Consider the following 20179-nt stretch of genomic DNA (forward strand, 5'->3'; position numbering starts at 1 on the left):
AAAAAAAAAAAAAAAAAAAAAGTAAAAAAACATAATGTATATGTAGATATAATACACTGGACAATTTTAGCATAAAATGGAAAGGAAACAAATGAACCTATACAGATGCAAGGTTTCTACATCTCATGACATGGTACAATTTAAACTCTTAAGTAGAATATGAAAAGTTGGGGCCAAGCACAATGGCTCGCGCCTATAATCCCAGCACTTTGGGAGGCTGAGGCGGGTGGATCGCCTGAGGTTGGGATTTCGAGGCCAACTTGACCAACATGGAGAAACCCCGTCTCTACTAAAAATACAAAATTAGCCAAGCGTGGGGGCACATTCCTGTGATCCCAGCTACTCAAGAGGTTGAGGCAGGAGAATTGCTTGAACCTGGGAGGTGGAGGTTGCAGTAAGCCAAGATTGCACCATTGCACTCCACCCTAGGCAACAAGAGCGAAATTCCATCTCAAAAAAAAAAAAAGAAAGAATATGAAAAATTGGCCCTGTGCAGTGGCTCACACCTGTAATCCCAGTACTTTGGAAGGCTGAGGTGGTCAGATCATGAGGTCAGGAGTTCGAGACCAACCTGGCCAACATAGTGAAACTCCGTCTCTACTGAAAATACAAAAACTAGCCAGGTGTGGTGGTGCATGCCTATAATCCCAGCTACTCAGAAGGCTGAGGCAGGAGAACCACTTGAACCCGGGAGGCAGAGGTTGCAGTGAGCCGAGGTTGCGCCGCCATTGCACTACAACCTGGGTAACAGAGCGAGACTCCATTTCCCTCTCAAAAAAAAAAAAAAAAAGCCAAGGCTTTCCTGCTAGACAAAAAACGTTTCTGAACCTGCTTTAAAGGAAATAAAAACTTCCCAAGGACTCCTTTTTCCTCGCTATCCGCCTAAAATAATTTCTTAATAACTCCTATAACACTCTCACAGTGTACTACCATATGAACCATGCTCCAGTATAGTACCAGGGGATTACTGCTGAAGGACTGTAAAGCTCAGACTTCTTTAAGAAGAAGTCTCTAGGGAAACTCGAAGACACCAAAAGAGAAAAAAAAAAAGAACCCTAGGCAGGGTGTGGTGTAGCCTAGATAACATAGTGAGACTCCATCTCTACAAAAAAAATGTTTTTAAATTATCCAGGTGTTGTGGCGCGTGCCTGTAGTCTAAGCTACTTGGGAAGCTAGGTGGGATTGTTGCTTGAGCATGGGAGGTTGAGGCTGCAGTAAGCCATGATCCTGCCACTGGACTCCAGCTTGGGCAACAGAGCTAGACCCATCATAAAATAAACAAAAACAAGGACACTAGAGGAAATTTTAGCCTCTAATACCTATAGCTACAACAAACAAACACAGCCTAATTCCTAGCAAGATTGACATAAAACCTCAAACTAAAGGCCTGTTTACCTCAACTCCTTTTACCCAATGCATCATGTCCAGCTTTCAACAAAAAAGGTTACAAAGCATGTTAAAAGGCAAAAAAAACACAGTCTGAAAACAAAGCAAACATCAGGACCAGACTCAGACATAGCAGAGAGGTTGGAACTATCAAACTGTAAAATAATTATAACTAATTTGCTAAGGGCTCATATAGAAAAGGTAGACAACATGCAAGAACAGGTAGGTAACGTAAGCAGAGAGATGGAAACAGAATCAAAAGACAGCACATGAAATAAAACACATAGAAACAAATGCCTTTGGTGGGCCTGTCAGCAGACTAGACAAGGAAAGAATCAGAGAGCTTGAAGATATGCCAGTAAAAACTTTCAAAACACAAAGAGCAAGGAAAAAAAAGCACATGAACAGTTACAAAAGGTGTAACATACATTTAATGAGAATTCCAGAACGAGAATAAAGAGAGAAAGGTACAGAAAAAAATATTTGAAGTCATAATGGCAGAGAATTTTCCAATTTTTAAATTATTGAGATAGGCTCTCCCTCTTTCACCCATGCTGGAGAGCAGTGGCACGATCACCGCTCACTGCAACTTCCACCTCCTGGACTCAAGCGATTCTCCTGCCTCAGCTTCCCAGGTAGCTGGGTCTACAGGTGTACACCATTATACCCCGCTAATTTTTTTGTCGAGACAGGGTTTTGCCATGTTGCCCAGCCTGGTCTCAAACTCCTGAGTTCAAGTAGTCCACCTACCTTGGCCTCCCAGAATACTGAGATTACAGGTATAAAAGCCACTACACTTGGCCCAATTTTCCAAAATTAATGAGAGACACCAAATCCCAGATCCAGGAATCTCGGAGAATACCAGGCAGGATAAATACCAAAACTAAACAAACAAATACATAAATACGCCCAAGCATATGTATTTAAACAACAGAAAATCAAAGATAAACAGAAAATCTTGGTCAGGTGTGGTGGCTCACGCCTGTAATCCCAGCACTTTGGGAGGCCAAGACAGGCAGATCATGAGGTCAACAGATCCAGACCATCCTGGCCAATATAATGAAACCCCGTCTCTACTAAAAATACGAAAATTAGCCGGGCGTGATGGCAGGCACCTGTAATTCCAGCTACTAGGGAAGCTGAGGCAGGAGAATTGCTTGAACCTGGGAGGCAGAGGTTGCAGCGAGCCAAGATGGATAAAATATGAAATGGATGGAAAGGGAATACAAGAATGGGCAGAGATGCAAGCAAACAAGGATAACAACATGCTAATGGTGAAATCTAGAGAGTAGGAACATAGGTGTTCACTGTAAAATCCTCTAAATTTTCCTCTATAATTGAAAACTTTCATAATGAAATATGTCCTTGCTTAGAACCTTTGAAGAGCTCATTAGCTACAAGATTAAGTTCAGGTGTTCCACTGCCAGCATGACAGCATAAGAAGTTGCACAGCCCCTGCTACCCAGTGAGGCTGGTGCAAATTTTTATTTTAAGCAACTACTTAAAGACTCAGGAAATGGTTCTATGGATGTACAGCAAATAAAGAAATATTACTCAAGGCTCTGCACAGTGGCTCACACTTGAAATCCCAGCACTTTGGGAGGTTGAGGCAGGCAGATCACTTGAGGTTAGGAGTCTGAGATCAGGCTGGCCAACATGGTGAAACTCTGTCTCTACTAAAAATACAGAAATTAGCAGGTGTGGTGGTGTGTGCCTGTAGTCCCAGCTACTTGGGAGGCTGAGGCAGGAGAACGCTTGAACCCGGGAGGCAGAGTTGCAGTGAGCCGAGATCATGCCACTGCACTGCAGCCTAAGAAGTAGAGTAAGACTCTGTCTCCTGTTTAGTTTGTTGAGAATGATGGTTTCCAGCTTCATCTATGTCCTTGCAAAGGACATGAACTCATTCTTTTTTATGTTCACCCATTTCTTCCAATCAAGTGTATACTAAAATAATATCTCTGAAAGGTAATGAATGAATTTGGTATCCTTGATTGCCTCTGGGAATGGTAAGCTGGATTTCTAGGGTGACAAGAATAGTAGAAATACTTGTCACTAGGTAACCCTTTATATCATTTGATTTTGCATCATGTGAATGCACTGCCTATCCAAATATACAACATGAAATGGAATTAAAAAACAAAACAAGTCGAAACTTTAAGTCCAAGTGGAAGAACTGGATTTAGACAAAGGAAGATACACATTCATTGGGACGTGAAGCAAAAACCAAAAGGCAGATGTGAAGCAAAGAAGTTTGTAAGTTGGAAGGTAAGAGCATTAATTTAGGTTAAGCTCAGCTGCACATAAAACCCAAAACAGCCCCACTGCTTAGACATATAATGTTTGAAGTTGGCAGTCCACTTTAGGTATGGCAGCTCCACAAAGTCAGCCCACACTTCATCTGTTCAATTCTGCTGTCCTTGTCAACCTGAAGTTTGCTCTGGCTAGCAGTTGGCTGCTTATGTTCTCTATATCTTTTTTTTTTTTTTTTTTTGAGACTGAGTCTTGCTCTGTTGCCCAGGCTAGAGTGCAGGGGGACAACCTTGACTCACTGCAACCTCCACTCCCAGTTTCAAGCGATTCTTGTACCTCAGCCTCCAGGGTAGCTGGAATTACAGGTGCCCACCACCATGTCCGGCTAATTTTTATGTGTTTAGTACAGATGGGTTTTTACCGTGTTGCCCAGGCTGGTCTTGAACTCCTGGGCTCAAGCAATCCACCCACCTTAGCCTCCGAAAATGTTGGGATTACAGGCATGAGCCACTGCACCCAGCCATCTTTCCCTTGTTCTAACCTGGTGAAAAGAGAGTGGGAGGGGTTGAGGGAGATTTCCATGGCCTCTCTTTTTAAAGATGCCTTCCTAAAAGTTCTACACAACGCTTTCACTGCCAGAAGTTAGATCCATGGTCGCACCTAGCAGCAAGAGTGTCTGGGAAATAGTGCTTATATCAGGTTCTGTTATTAAGTTAGGAAAATGGGTATTTGGCATCCAGTCTCTGCCACAGTGAGCAAGTTGAGAGAATTTCTTTCTTTTTTTAAAAAAATTTTTTTTTTGAGGCAGAGTCTCACTCTCTTGCCCAGGCTGGAGTACAGTGGCGTGATCTTGGCTCACTGCAACCTCTGCCTCCTGGGTTCAAGTGATTCTCCTGCCTCAGCCTCCCAAGTAGCTGGGATTGCAGGCGCATGCCACCATGCTCAGCTAATTTTCATATTTTTAGTAGAGATAGGGTTTCACCATGTTGGCCAGGCTGGTCTCGAACTCAGTTTATCCACCCACCTCAGCCTCCCAAAAGTGCTGAGATTATAGGCCTGAGCCACTGCACCTGGCCCAAGTTGAGAGAATTTCTGGTAGCTTCTATTTCTTTGAGGTTAGAGGCATAGTAATTCACTGAAAGAGCAGAAAGGATGGGGTAGCTGCCTTTCTGGGGTAAAAGTCTGAAATAGGCCAGGTGGGTGCACTGGTGCACACCTATAATCCCAGCACTTTGGGAGGCTGAGACAGGAAGATCATCTGAGCCCAGGAGTTCGAGACCAGCCTGGGCAACATGAGACCTCCTCTCTACAAAAAATTTAAAAATTAGCTGGGCTTGGTGGCATGTGCCCATGGTTCTAACTACTCAGGAGAATGGCTTGAGCCCAGCAGGTCAAGGCTGCAGTGAGCCGAGAGCCTGCCACTGCACTCCAGCGTGGGGGACACAGCAAGACCCTGTTTCAAAAAATAAAAGTCTGAACTTCATGCCTGTAATCCCAGCACTTTGGGAGGCCGAGGCAGATGGATCAGGATGTCAGGAGTTCAAGACCAGTCTGGCCAACATAGTGAAACCCCGTGTCTCTACTGAACATACAAAAAATTAGCCAGGTATGGTGGTGTGTGCCTGTAACACCAGCTACTCCGGAGGTATTACGGGTGCACACCACCAGACCCAGCTAATTTTTTGTATTTTCAGTAGAGGCAGGAGAATCGTATGAACCTGGGAGGCGGAGGTTGCAGTGAGCCGAGATCATGCCATTACACTCTAGCCCAGGTGACAGAGCAAGAATCAGTCTCAAAAAAAAGTCTCAAAAAAAAAAAAAAAAAAAAAAAATTCAAACTAATGGGAATAGTGAGACATGACTGAAGTGAGACAGGCAGAAAAATGTTTCAGCTGGGTTAGGAAGACATGAAGTTATGGTACATCAATCTTCACAGTGATATGATTTTCTTGGTAGCATTCAACAGTCTGCTATTAGCAGATCAGTGATGGAAACTGTTGTTCAGGAAGAATGTGTACAAGGTTAGTGAAGAACACTGGTGAATCTGTCCCAGTCTGTTACTGCAGATATGGTGTGACATAATCTAAAAATTCAGTTAATCTTATTTATGGTGAGAATTTTCTAGCCTTATACATACTGCATCTCAGGAGATGGCTCAAATGTTTGAGGTATAGAAGAGGAATGCCAGATGCATCAACAAGGTGAGTGAAGTAAACCGGTCTTGAAAGTCCTTTCTGATTTCTCTTATGAAATGTAAAAAGTGTCTCAAATTCTTTTATTTTTTACTTTTTTGAGACAGAGTCTGACTCTGTCGCCCTGACTGGAGTGCAGTAGTGCAATCTGTGCTCACAGCAACCTCCGCCTCCTGGGTTCAAGTGATTCTTCTGCCTCAGCCTCCCTAGTAGCTGGGACTACAGGCGCTCACCACTATGCCCACTAACTTTTGTATTATTAGTAGAGATGGGGTTTCGGCATTTTGGCCAGGCTGGTCTCCAACTCCTGGCCTCAGGTGATCTGCCTGCCTTGGCTTCCCAAAGTGCTGGGATTACAGGTGTGAACCACCACACCCAGCCCTCAAATTCTTTTAAATTATTTTATTTTATTTATTCTACAAATATCTAATTAACACCTACAATATGCTCAACATTGCTGTAGTCAAATGGACAAAGTATTTGACTTCATTAAGTTTACTCGCTGGGGCAAGAGAAACAAATACATAATGTGAAGAAGGCCTTTATGGCCATTCCCCTTCTGTGTAATTCCAGGGGTCACAGCACTTCTTGTAACAGTCCCCCGATCTAGTTTCTCTCCCCTCCAAACCTTCCTACGTTTAGCTGTCAAATTAATCCTCCTATCCTATTTGCTATATAACTTATGTCTTCATTTGAAACCTTTCAATGGATCCCTTTTTGTCTACTGAATAAAGTTGAAACTCTTTAGCTGGCACTTATCTTTCTACCCCTTTTCCCATAACTTCTTTTAGTGTGTCCTAGGATTCTGCCAAATTAATCTGACCACTCACCAGGAAAATTCTCAGATTTTTTTTTTCTTTCTTTCTTTTTTTTTTTTTTTGAGACAGAGTCTTGCTCTGTCGCCAGGCGCCAGGCTGGAGTGCAGTGGTGCGATCTCAGGTCACTGCAACCTCTGCTTCCCCGGTTCAAGCAGTTCTCCTGCCTCAGCTTCCCGACTAGCTGGGACTACAGGCACACGCCACTGCGCCCAACTAATTTTTGTATTTTTAGTAGAGATGGGGTTTCACCATGTTGGCCAGGATGGTCTCCATCTCTTGAACTTGTGATCCCCCTGCCTCGGCCTCCCACAGTGCTGGGATTACAGGCGTGAGCCACTGTGCCCGGCCTATAATCTCAGATTTTCTGAGTGACAGTTTGGACACACCCATTTTAGAAGGGTGGTGGTTGTAGAAGCCACACTGTAAAAGAAGAAATGACTCCTAATCATAGAGTGGTAACAAATATTCTGCTGCTTCTCTTCAAGCCACAATGCAGAGATGCACACCCCCATTTCTTTGAAGTCAAGCTTGACCAGTGACTTGCTCTGGCCAAAAAAAATGTAGGCAGAAGTGGCGAGTATCACATCCAGGCAGAGGCTGTGCAATTTACCTCCCTTTCTTTTTTTCACTGCCAAGGGTCCCACTGCCTGCATCCACTCAAGCTATGAACACAAAGAGTAGATAAGGTAAAAATGCTGTTGTTGAAGCCTCTGTGAAGTTGCTACAGCATAACCCACTCTTCCTTGACTAGTACAACTAGTAAAGAAATGGAAGCAGTGAATATAAGCCGCTTTCTGGAGGTTTGTTTTTCCACCTAAAAAATCTTCACACATAATACACGTACGTACACAAAATGAAATGTGCCAGTTTATGGGTACTGTTCATGAATTTTAATAAATGTATACACCTGTGTAAGCACTACCCTAACAGAACATTTCCTTTCCATCACCTCAAAACATTTCCTGGGGCCTCTTAGCAATCTGTTTCTTTCTTTTTTTTTTTTTGAGATGGAATCTTGTTCACCCAGGCCGGAGTGTGCCATCTCAGCTCACTGCAACCTCTGCCTCAATAGCTGGAACTACAGGTGCACACCACCATGCCCAGCTAATTTTTGTATTTTTAGTAGAGACGGGGTTTCACCATGTTGGCCAGGACAGTCTCGATCTCTTGACCTCATGATCTGCCCACTTACGCCTCCCAAAGTGCTGGGATTACAGGCGTGAGCCACCGGGCCCGGCCGAAACTCTTATTTTCTACTTAGTTGAGAATGTTACAAAACTTTAAGCCCCATAAAACATTCTATTTTGTGCCCACTATACACACAGTGCCAACGCTGTCTCATACATAGTGGTTGCTGAGTAAACATTTGTTGACTGAATGGGTGTATCTCCCCTGAATTGCTTTTACATGTCTATGTTAGATGACTGGGCACTTTTCTTTTTTTTTTTAGGTATAGGGTCTCACTGTGTCACCCAGATTGGAGTGCAATGGCACCATCATGGCCCACTGCCGCCTCCAGCTCTTGGGCTCAAGCGATCCTCTTCTATTAGCCTCCAGAGTACTTGGACTACAGGCACGCACCACCATGCCCAGCCAATTTTTGTACCTTTTGTAGAGACAGGGGTCTCACTATGTTGCCGAACCTGGTCTTGAACTCCCGGCTCAAATGATCTGCCTGCCTCGGCCTCCCAAAGTGCTAGAATTACAGGGGTGAGTCACTGTGCCCGGCTGGGATGGTTTAATGTAAGAAACTTGAGTTTCTAAAGGAATGTGTGACAAGTGCCCTATTCTGCCTCAGGTGATGGCAGAGGAATGGAGATTGAGCGTGGAGGAAGCCCTGTGAAGTACATGTCTGTAAATCATGAAATAGCATCATTTTCCTTGTGTGGTCTTATTGAAATGGTGACCAAAAAAATCCAGAAAACAAAATCCCACTAGCAGTGTGTCCAATAATCTTTGTTTACCCCCTCCGTATTGTTACGTCAAGACACGGAGCCCAGCTGGGGAATTCTGAATACTAGGTTCTAAAACAGGATTTGTCATAAACGAATTGCTTGATCCTAGACATTCACCTCTAAAATACACTTGACCTAACCTCTCGGGAATGTGGTGAAAATCAAATGGGAGGGAAAGTGGGCAAGCACCTGAACAAGGTACTGAGGCGCGTGAGGTAACACTATAATACCATCCATACCAAGATCTATAACATCCCTGGTTTTCGCCGCGTCCTCCGGGTGGCGGTGGTGCCAGACTGCGCAGGCGCTTCCCTGGGTTCGGCCGCACCCTCTTCTGCCGCTTCCTGCCGCCTCCCCTCGCCCCGGCGCGCGCACGCCGCCCGGCGTCCTCGCTCCCGGTGTGTCGCTCCGAGTGCGCCCGAATAGCCGAGGACGTCCCCGGCACCGGAAGTGACCCTGGCGGGTTTGTCTTCAAATTCTCGGCGAGCAGAAGCGGCGCCGGCAGGTGGTGACGATTGAACTGGGCAGTACTGGGGCCGTGAGCAGAGAGCAAGGTGGCCTGGACTGGGCCAGGCCCTCCTTCCTCGCTGCCGGGACCTCCATTCGGCCAATCTCCTGTGCCTGGCGTTGGGCAGTTCCCCGAGGAGCTTGGGCCGCCGCAGGTGAGACTTCACTCTGATGGTGCTCTGGGAATCCCCGATTTTCCAGGGCCGGGCCGGTGAGGGACTTGGGGGGCTCGCAGCGAGAACCTGCCGCGCATCCCTCCTTGAGCCTGCCTGTGCCTGAGCTGAGGTCTTAGGTCCTTGCTGTTGTCGCCGACACTTTGGTTCAGGTGCCAATCCCCGTACCTGAAGAATCCTGTCCAGCTGGGGACTTTTCGGGTGCTCCTGTCGATCCCATCTTTTGGCCTGTGTCGTTAGCAAGTCACCAGCAGAGAGTTTTTAGTTCTTCGCTGTTTTGACTGGTTCTCTCCCAAATCCGTTCACGTCCCCCACCCCGAAACCCTCACAGGTGAAAACTCCGATGTCCATGCCGTTGGGAGGCATCTTATTTTCTTAAAAGTTGTTAGGTTGAGTGACATTGTTGGGGATGTTATGTCTTTATTCTAGAGCCCGGCGTCCTCTGGGAGGCCTGTGGGCCTTTTGGTTTAGAATTGGTACATTTTAGGTAAGTTTTCCCCCGAAACATTTGTTTCATACAAATGTGATGACAAAGCTAGAGGTAAACGTAGATCCTAAAGTGCCTTACAGTGGATAATCTCAAGCTCTTATTTAATCAAAAATAGTTTCCTGTTGTAACCGCGAAGGGCCGCTTTTATATTAGTTACTAACTTCCAACAGCACAGTGATGCCCCCTTTTGTCTTGAAAACACTAATTTACGTCTTCCTCTTTGAAATCAGACCTTTAGTTACTGCTGAAAACATTCGCGATGTTTTAGAATGTGTGCCTTAGATAACACGTTGATAGTCGCCTTAGTAGATGTTAAGACAGATTCTTGAAATGTTTATACAGGCTTAAACGTCTCAATATAAAGCACTATTTTCTTTTCCAAAGGAGATGGTTTTTGTTCTTACACCAAGAAATAGGAGCAAAACTCTTTGGTTTGTACTGTATTAACATTAACAACTTGGGGCGGCTGCGGTGGCTCACGTCTGTAATCCCAGTACTTTGGGAGGCCAAGGCATCGGATTACGAGGTCAGGAGTTGGAGACCAGCCTGGCCAATATGGTGAAATCCGTCTCTACTAAAAATACAAAAATTAGCCGGAGGTGGTGGTGTGCGCCTGTAGTCCCAGCTTCTAGGGAGGCTGAGGCAGGAGAATCGCTTGAACTTGGGAGCTGGAGGTTGCAGTGAGCCAAGATCACACCACTGCACTCACACTCCTGCCTGTGACGGAGACTCCTCAAAAAAACAAACAAACAAAAAACTTGTGGCCTGTAAATACCTTTAAAAAGAAGCCAGGCAGTGCTGATCAACTTTCCAACATTCCTAGACTTTGAAAAGCTATATAAAGCTTCTTTATAGCACTGGTTATTCAAGAAGCATTTACATTTTTATAGGTTCAGTACTAGGCATGCTCTGTAGTCTACAAAGGGATTCTCCATCTCATTTGGAAACTGGTGTCACCATCCTGACAAATATTTAGGATTAGAGAAGCTTGTTGGAATTTATTAACAACATTGTTGAATTTCTGTTAACAATACTTTGTTTCTTTTTTAGCCACTTGACTGTTTAAAAAAGACAGCATTATCACATAAATATGGTCAATCTTGATAACATGCTAAACAGATTTTACTTGTGGTGTTTATTGATAGGGCTTGAATATGACTTTTAAATTACATTTTAATTATTATACTCACGAATTTGTTTTGTTAGGGTAAACTGAAAGTTTACTGTACAAATAGAGTAGACTTTATATGTACTTTTTTTCTGAACAGGTTTCTTTTTGGCGCTTTTAAAAAATGGTAACTTTCTTGTGCTTAAGTATGATGATATAATATAATATAAGTATAATCATATGATGATTATAAAAGTGAGAAAAATGTATGCCATGCTGTAATTGGTCATGGATCATTCATTCATTGTGCTTATTCATAGTCATCAGTGGCTGACTGTAAATTAGCATGTGGTTTCCTTCATATCCCAGAGATGAACATTCTGAAAATTGCTTATCAATGTATTGCCACTTTTGAAGTCACATACACTTGCTTTACTAAAATGCCTTCAGGGAGATGTGTGATTGGGTTTCGTAATCTTTGTTTTAGTAAGTAAATTTTACAGATAAGTGTTTTAACATTTTCAGGCTTGCAACATTGGTGCTTATTTTTTAGTCTGTGTTTAATAATATTTTATGCTTGTCTACTCTTATTAAGCAAAGAAGAAAAAAAACACCTTGAATAAATAAGGTGATATCCCTTCCATTAAACTTCAAGGATTTCAAGGTCTAATTCTGTCTTAATTTTGTCTTCAGTGCAATTCCTTGCAACTCAGTTGATGTTCCTTAAATATCTGTTGAATGAATGACCTGTGCATGATATGTTTAAAAACTGCAAATAAGTGGAACCCAGCCTGAGTCCTTTAAAAATTAAATGGGTAAGGTATCCTCTTCAGGTGTGAAATAGGCAGGGCCCTGTATTTGTTGTTTAGAGACAGAATAAGAATGTTAGAACTCAGATATTTGGATACTTTGCCTGTTCTTTTTCAGTCTTTTTGATCACTTGTTTTTCCTAATCCTAGAGAAGAAAAAAAATAACTTTCTCTGTGGAAGCACAACACTGCATCACATACTATATTTGCTAGAAATTTTGCTGTAAAATTGGGATTTCAGTATTTTAAAAAATTTGATTGTCACTTGAATTAAAATTTCACATTGCATCTTGCTCAGTTTAAATAATTTAGTCATTAGCTGACTCATAAATACTGAAGGCATGTAAGCAAAAGAGTGATTCTGTTAGAATAATGTAAAGGAAAAACTTGCTGTGAGATAAAGCAAGCATAGCCTATGGTTATTCTCTAATAATCCATGTAACCAAGAGCCTGAATTTTGGGACAATCTCATTTTTATAAGTGTTTTATTAATGTTGAACCAATAGATTGTGTTTATAGTTCATAGTGCTTAAAATGTATCAATCAGCTTGTTTTCAAATAGATTCATTTCTTCAAATATTGCCAGATATTGTGCTAAATAGACCCAGTTTCTAGTCTTCCTACAGTGGAACTTTAGCAATGATAACGATATGTTTTTGAAAATTGGGAGAATTTCATAAATTTACAGTTGTGACATTCATTTGAGAAGGTTGTTTTAGGCTTAGAGATTAATAAGGGAATGGGGAAAATTATTTTCGACTAACATTTAGTGGACTTAGAGTGCTTTAATACTGTTTTCTGCAAACACATTGTTTCTTTGATAATCAGGGATTTTTCAGGTCATGTGTTAATGTGGCCTTGGATTAGACTTAACGTTTATGTTTGTTAGAAAATATCAATTCATTGGCTTCTAAAGAATTTTATCTGACTAGAAAGAGTTCAAGACATGGAACCTTAAAGAAGGCTTGGAGTGAATTCTATGAGTTTTGGGCCATTGAGTCATGGCCCATAAGAAAAAAAACGAGGACCACCTATGTATAAGTAATAATTTAAATTTATTTTTTATTTTATTTTATTTATTTATTTTTGAGACAGAGCCTTACTTTCTTACCCAGGCTGGAGTGCAGTGGCGTGATCACAGCTCACTGCAGCTTTGACCTCCTGGGCTCAGGTGATCCTCCCACCTCAGCCTCCTGGTAGCTAGGACTATAGGCACTCCCCATCATGCCCAGCTAATTTTTTGTAGAGACAGGGTTTCATTATGTTGACCAGGCTAGTCTTGAACTTCTGGGCTCAAGTGATCCTCCCACCTCAAACCCCGCAAAGTACTAGGATTACAGGGGTGAACCACCATGCCTGACTATTTTTGATTTTTTTTAGTGGGAAAATGGGAAGAAAGATCTCCAGGGAGACTATTGAGGAAAAGAAGGAGAGAGGGAAAAGACATGAAAGGCTTGACATCCAAGCCCATCTAGAACAACTGTATACTTTTAGTAGCAGGCCCCAATTATACTTTTCTAATACTCTTGCCTAGACTAGGTGTCTCTATAGGGCATGGATGGCTTCAGGGCAGAAGTAATCACGCAAGAATCAAGCTGTAATCCCAGCTTGGAAGGGATAAGCTGAGGATCAAGGAATGTGAACATGCTGAGGGTCAGGAACTGGACAAGGTAAGAACTCTTGGTAGTTACAACAGAAACCTGGCCAGGCACAGGCACAGTAGCTCGTGCCTGTAATCCTAGCACTTTGGGAGGCTAAGGTGGGTTGATCACTTGAGCCCAGGAGTTCAAGACCAGCCTGGGCAACATGGTGAAATCTGCGTCTCTATAAAACATACCAAAAATAAAAATAAAAAAAATTAGCTTGGCGTGGTAGTGTACATCTGTGGTCCCAGCTACGCAGGATCAGGTGAGCCCAGAAGATCAAGGCTGCAGTGAGCTGTGATGGCGCCAGCCTGGGCTAGAGTAAGACCCTGTCCAAAAAAAAAAAAACAACAACAACAACTAGGCAGTATTCAATCAAAGATTTATTGAGATCTACTATTTGAGAACGTGGTTCTAGGTGCTAGAGATATATCAGTAAATAACAGTGAGATATGGCCCTTGGCCATTAGGCTTTTGTTAAGACATAATATGATCAGTGGTCATGAATCCAGAGAGGCACTATTTAGGTCATAGGATTTTATTCCTTTTCTTTTGGAGCTCAGATGCCCAGTCTTGAGTTACTCATAGACCTCAGTTCATAGCTATATTGGTTCATAACAGATTATCCCAAAACTTGGTGACTTAAAACAGCAAACATTTATTATCACTCTCACTGTTTCACTGGGTCAGGAATTTGGGCATGACTTAGCTGGATGCCTCAGATTCAGGGTGGTTTTCAGAGCTGTAATCAGGTATCATCCAGGGCTGTAGTCATCTCCAGGCTCTAGTGAGGAAGGATTCACTTCTGATCTCACTCACATGGTTGTTGGCAGGATTTGGCTCCTCAGGGGCTATTGGACTGAGGGCCTCAGTTCTTCACTGGTTGTTGGCCTGGAGCCTCCCTCAGCTCTTTGCCATGTGGGCCTCTGCCCAGGCAGCTCACTGCATGGAGCTGGTATTCCATTTGAGTGGGGTGAGCAAGAGACAGCAAGCAAGATGGAAGTCATAGTCTAATCTCAGAAATGATATTATGTTATTTGTTACAAGCACACATTCAAGGGCTAGTAATTATATAAGTACAGATACCAAGAGGCAAAGGTCACTGAGTGCCATCTGGGAGGCCCTCTGTGATTATCTATGGATATAAAGCCCTTCTTTTGTTGTATTTATTTTTTGCTTCTCCCCTATCCTTCATAAGCAGTTTCTCCACTCACATTTTCCTCTTCACCTTCCATAGACTTTCTAATATATTTAAGGTACTTTCTTGGATACGTATGCATCCTTTAAAAATAAGTATTTTATATAGTGTGTATATTTTTAATTTATAAAATGACATTGGGATTTAGACCTTGTTCTATGTCTGAGACCTTTTTTTCACCCAACCCTGTATTTTGAAGATCTATCCATGTTGCTGTATGTAAATTTTATTCATTGCTTCTGCCTGCTACATGGTGTTCTGTGGTCTGCCACATTTCCCCTAGCTGTGAATAAATAGATTGGCCGTACTTGATTTCTCAAACATTTCTGTCATTAACATCCAAAACCAAGTTCCTTTATGGATCTGTGTGAGACTTTCTCTGGAAGATTTACACAAGAGTGGGATTGCTGGGTCATGGGGTGTATATATACATATATTCACATATATATATGTGTGTGTATATATATACACACACATATATATATGCATATATAATTTCCCCAAGTACTGCCAGATTGCACTCCCAAATGACAGTGCCAGTTTATGCCTGCAAATTGATGTAAAGGTTTTTTTTTTCACTAGCCCTTGCCAGCACTTAGTTTATTGGACTTAATTTTATTTTGAGTCTGGTTAAAAAAAAGGGGTCTCTCATGGCTTCAGTTTATATTTATTGGTTACTCCTGTCTGTGCTTGTTAGCCATTTGAGTTTCCTTTCTGTGAACTGTCCTTTATGCTCTTTCCTTATTTTCTTGTGAGGTATTTTAGTCCATTAATGTGAGGAATTACAGTGATAGGATTTTCTGATCTTAAGTCATCTGTGCATTTCTGGGATAAACCCTTCTTGATCATGGGGTGTGAGTGTGTGTGTGTGTCGATGCATTGTAGGTCAGCTAATATTAGGATTTCCATGTTCATAAGTGAAATGGCTCTTTTGTTCTTATTTAGTGCACAATTGAGATGATTTTAGCGTCATAAAAAAGAGTTGCTCAGCTTTTCTCTTGTTTTCTGGATCAGCTTTTATGTGGTTAGAATTATATCTGTTTAGAAGTTTGTTTTTTTTAAAAAAAAGCCCTGAAAAACAAAAGAAACTTGCTTAATAGAAGTCATCTGGGCCTGGAACTTTTTTGTTTGTTTGTTTTAAATGTTTTCTTGAGACACAGTCTCACTCTGTCTCTGTTGCCCAGGCTGGAGTATAGTGGCACTATCTTGCCTCACTGCAGCTTTGACGTCCCCAGGCTCAGGTGATCCTCCCACCTCAGCCTCCTGAGTAGCTGGAACTACAGGTGCACACCACCATGCTCTGCTAATTTTTGTATTCATTGTAGAGACGGGGTTTTGCCGTGTTGCCCAGGCTGGTCTTGAACTCCTAAGCTCAAGCAGTCCTCCTGCCTCAGTGTCCCAAAGTGCTGGGATTACAGGCATGAGCCACTGTGCCTGGCTGTGACCACGCTTAAGAGCTGTTGTGTTGACATCTCTTTTTTCATCAGCTCCTCACTCTTCCCAAGTCTCTGTTTGCCCTGAAATACTCTGCTGTCTCTATCTGGTACTGAGCTGGCACTGCTGTTTTTCTTTCTGATGGTGGGTTAGGGCTAGAGTGAGCAAAGATTGGCCAGTGCAGTGAAAGTCAGAAAGGATGCAGCTAGAATACTAGCTATGAAATACACTTATCTAGATACCCTACTGACACACAAAAGAAGTAAAAAAGTCTTGTTTTCTTTATACTTATATGTCCGCTCAGGTTGCTGTCGTCTTTCATGATTTCTTCACCTTTTTAGTCCCCTAGGCTTGAAACTTTATTCATTTTCAACATTTTTTCCACACAGTGAGTTCCTAAGTAATCTCAGCAGTTCTTTCATCACAGTGTTTCTGATTTGTTTCTTTTTATTCCCATAGCTGCATTCCTAATCCAAATTATTGCCCTCTCAAAAGCACATAAATCTTTCCAGCCTTGAACTTTACCATGTGATTTACAGTTAGAAAATAATAATAGCATTGTGAACATTAACAAAGCTGACATTTATCAAATGTCTGCTTTAATGCTTTATAACCACATCTATGTATCCATATCCTACTAAGTGCAAAGGTTGGATTAGGTTGTCATATGCAGAAGGTTTCATGGCAGATAGGTTTAACATTTATTAAAGACCTACTTTTTGTCAAATAGTATGCTTAGTACTTTAAATAGTCATTTAGTCTTTATAGCATAACTCCTGAAAGTAGATGCTATGCCACTTCTATAGATTTAAAAATAGGCTTAGAAAAAAGTTAAGGGATTTGACTAAGGTGACAGAATTAGAATTCTAGCCAAAATTTTTTCTAACATCAAAACACATAGACCTTCTGCTAATCCATACTGCTTCAAAAATGTATCTAATATTCATTATTCATTCTGCAGATGTTTAATAAGATGTGTGTCATGCAAGGATCATATAGTCTCACACCTTTCTGGTGCAAATCCTGCTGTCAGATAACAATCTACTAGAGATTTGACATATATAGAAACTATAGTTTGAAGTAGCCAAGTGCCTTGGGATGAAAGGCACAGTAAAGTGTCAGGGAACTTTAGAGGAGGGAGACATTATTTTGAACTGAGGTTCAGTGGTTAGACATACCAGAAAAACTACCATCTGAGCTGGGCTTTGACACATAGGGAGGGTTTGAATGTGGGAACTTTTTTTTAAAAAATGTTTTATTTATTTATTTATTTATTTTTAAAAAGAGTCTGGCTCTGTCTCACAGGCTGGAGTGCAGTGGTGCCATCTCTGCCCACTGCAAACTCTGCTACCCTGGTTAAAGTGATTCTTGTACTTCAGCCTCCCGAGTAGCTGGGACTACAGGTGTGCGCCACCACATCCAGCTAATTTTTGTATATTTAGTAGAGACAGGATTTTGCCATATTGGCCAGGCTGGTCTTGACCTCCTGGCCTCAAGTGATCTGCCTGCCTTGGCCTCTTAAAATATTTCTTGGGCACGTTGTCTCATGCCTGTAATCCCAGCAATTTGGGAGACCAAGGCAGGTGGATTACGTGAGGTCAGGAGTTGAAGACCAGCCTGGCCAACATGGTAAAACCCTGTCTCTACAAAAATACAAAAAAAAAATTAGCTGGGTGTGGTGGCGGGTGCCTGTAATCCCAGCTACTGTGGAGGCTGAGGTGGAAGAATCACTTGAACCTGGGAGACAGGAGTTAAAGTGAGCTGAGATTGCACCATTGCATTCCAGCCTGGATGACAGAGCGAGACTCCGTCTCAAAAAAAAAAAGTCTTTGAAGAAGTGGAAATAGCGTGAACACACATACAGAGATGGGAAATGTGGTATGTGTGATTGTGAATTTCTTGAGGGAGGCTTGGAAAATATTTTTTAATAACTAGGGTACTTATTTTTAAGAGACATGTAAATTTAAAATGTTTCTTTTTCTTCTTCTTCTTTTTTTAGCTTACAACTGAACATGAGTCTTCTTATGATTAGTGAGAATGTCAAATTGGCTCGTGAATATGCATTGCTGGGAAACTATGACTCTGCAATGGTCTATTATCAGGGAGTTCTTGACCAAATGAACAAGTATCTGTACTCAGTCAAAGATACATATCTCCAGCAGAAATGGCAACAGGTGAGAATAATGGCTGCTGTATATTTTAATGGCTTAAGATTTCAGAAGAGAAAATTTAGATCAAATGTCAATGCTATATGTAGTTACATGTTAAGAACGTATGGCCACTGAGCACAGTACCTAGTGACTCACTCCTGTAATCCTAGCACTTTGAGAAGTCAAAGCAGAAGGATCACTTGAGGCGAGGAGTTCAAGTACAACCTGGACAACATAGCAAGACTTCATCTCTACACAAATAAAACAATTAGCCAGATATGGTGGTACATGCCTATAGTCCTAGCTACTAGGGAGGCTGAGGTGGGAGAATCACTTGAGCCTGGGAGGCTGAGGCTTCAATGAGCTATGCTTGTACCACTACACTCCAGCCTGGGCAACAGAGCTAGACCTTGTCTCAAAAATAAAAAACAAAACAAAACATGAATATGTGATTTATTACACAGTTTTGCATATAATACTTGAAACTGAATTTATTATATTAATAATAATCCACTTTCACCATCAGCAGTATTATGAGTTCTACTTAATTCTAATTGCCGGAATCCGATAAGCGTTCTTTAAAATAATGGTTTTGACATTTTTTTCTTCATTAGATTTTTACCCGGTAAAAATAGAGTAGACTTTATTAAGCCATTGTCGAAACTGTAAATGGCTTGTGAATATCACGGATGGTACCAAATTCTTTTTTTTTTTTTTTTTTTTTTTTTAAAAATGTAAAAAGGTTGTGAATATCACGGATGGTACCAAATTCTTTTTTTTTTTTTTTTTTTAATTTTTGAGAGAATGTCTTGCTCTGTGGCCCAGGAGGGATGCAGTGGTGCAATCACTGAAGCATTGATCTCAAGGTTCAACAATCCTCCCACCTCAGCCTCCTGAGTAGGTGGAACCACAGGTGTGCCCCACCATGACCTGCTAATTTTTAATTTTTTTGGCAGAGATGGGCTCTCCCTGTATTTCCCAGGCTGGTTTCAAGCTCCTAGGCTCAAGAGATTCTCCCACTTCAGCCTCCCAAAGTGCTGGGATTACAGGTGTGAGCCACCACACCCAGCCCCATATTCCTGTATAATAGAACTTTATAAAGCAGGTTATGGTTGGATCCCATTGAGAAACTTCAGTTACTGAGGACCAACAGAAATTTAAAATTGGAAATTGTAGAACTTACAGGTCCAGTGGAGGCTGGCATTTATAATAAGTCTCAACTATATCACAAGAGGAAAGAAATGTTAACAAAGTGATAGTCTTTTTGAGCTGATCTTCTAGATAGAATATTATACCTCAGATTCTACTGAGCTGCTTTTTAAATATTGTTCCATATTTTTCCTTAATTTTTTTTTGAGAGAAACAGCCTATCTCTTTGAACTTAATCTGTTTCCTTGTATCTGTTCCTCCATATCCTTTACTACATCCATATCATTACCAGAAGGGGCAAATCTTTTATTTTATTTATCTTTATTTTTTATAGAGATGACGTCTCACTATGTTGTTCAGGCTGGTCTTGAACTCCTGGGTTCAAATGATCCTCTTGCCTTGGCCTCCCAAAGTGCTAGGATTATAGGCATGAGTCACCATTCTCGGCCTGGAAAATACTTAATTTCGTAAGGAATCTGAAGTTTGTCAGTGAAGAACTTTTTAGACATCTTGTTGTTAGGCCAAAGACTTTTACTTAAGTGTAAGCTTTTGTTTAAAGACACTTAAGATTAAATCATTTAAACTATAAAACAAAACATTATCACCTTAAATTTCATTTCAATAGTTTTTTTACTATTTTCTTTTCTTTCTGTTTTCTTTTGAAATGTAGTTTTGCTCTTGTTGCCCAGGCTGGAGTGCAATGGCATATTCTCAGCTCACTGCAACCTCCACCTCCTGGGTTCAAGCCATTCTCCTGCCTCAGTCTCCTGAGTAGCTGGGATTATAGGTGCCTGTCACCACACCTGGCTAATTTTTGTATTTTTAGTAGAGACGGGTTTTGCCATGTTGGCCAGGCTGGTTTTTAACTCCTGACCTCAGGTGATGCACCTGCGTTGGGTTTCCACAGTGCTGGGATT

General features: G+C 41.7%; 1 protein-coding gene across 3 annotated transcripts in view; it reads left to right on the top strand.

Annotated features, from left to right (window-relative positions):
* The first annotated feature begins 8982 nt into the window (after positions 1 to 8982).
* The window catches only part of KATNA1 (katanin catalytic subunit A1), a 41225-nt gene continuing 30028 nt past the window's right edge, over positions 8983 to 20179 (top strand). Inside the window, exons 1-3 of one of the 3 annotated variants that reach the window (XM_017505745.2) lie at positions 8983 to 9263; positions 13223 to 13358; positions 17963 to 18137. In XM_017505745.2, the coding sequence (XP_017361234.1) occupies positions 13333 to 13358; positions 17963 to 18137 (201 nt within the window). In that variant the 5' untranslated portion in view covers positions 8983 to 9263; positions 13223 to 13332. The remainder of the gene's footprint in view (positions 9264 to 13222; positions 13359 to 17962; positions 18138 to 20179) is intronic. The other 2 variants (XM_017505748.2, XM_017505747.2) reach the window with 2 other exon arrangements.

This window comes from Cebus imitator, unplaced genomic scaffold (genome assembly GCF_001604975.1).
Source record: "Cebus imitator isolate Cc_AM_T3 unplaced genomic scaffold, Cebus_imitator-1.0 Scaffold341, whole genome shotgun sequence".
NCBI lineage: Eukaryota > Metazoa > Chordata > Mammalia > Primates > Cebidae > Cebus > Cebus imitator.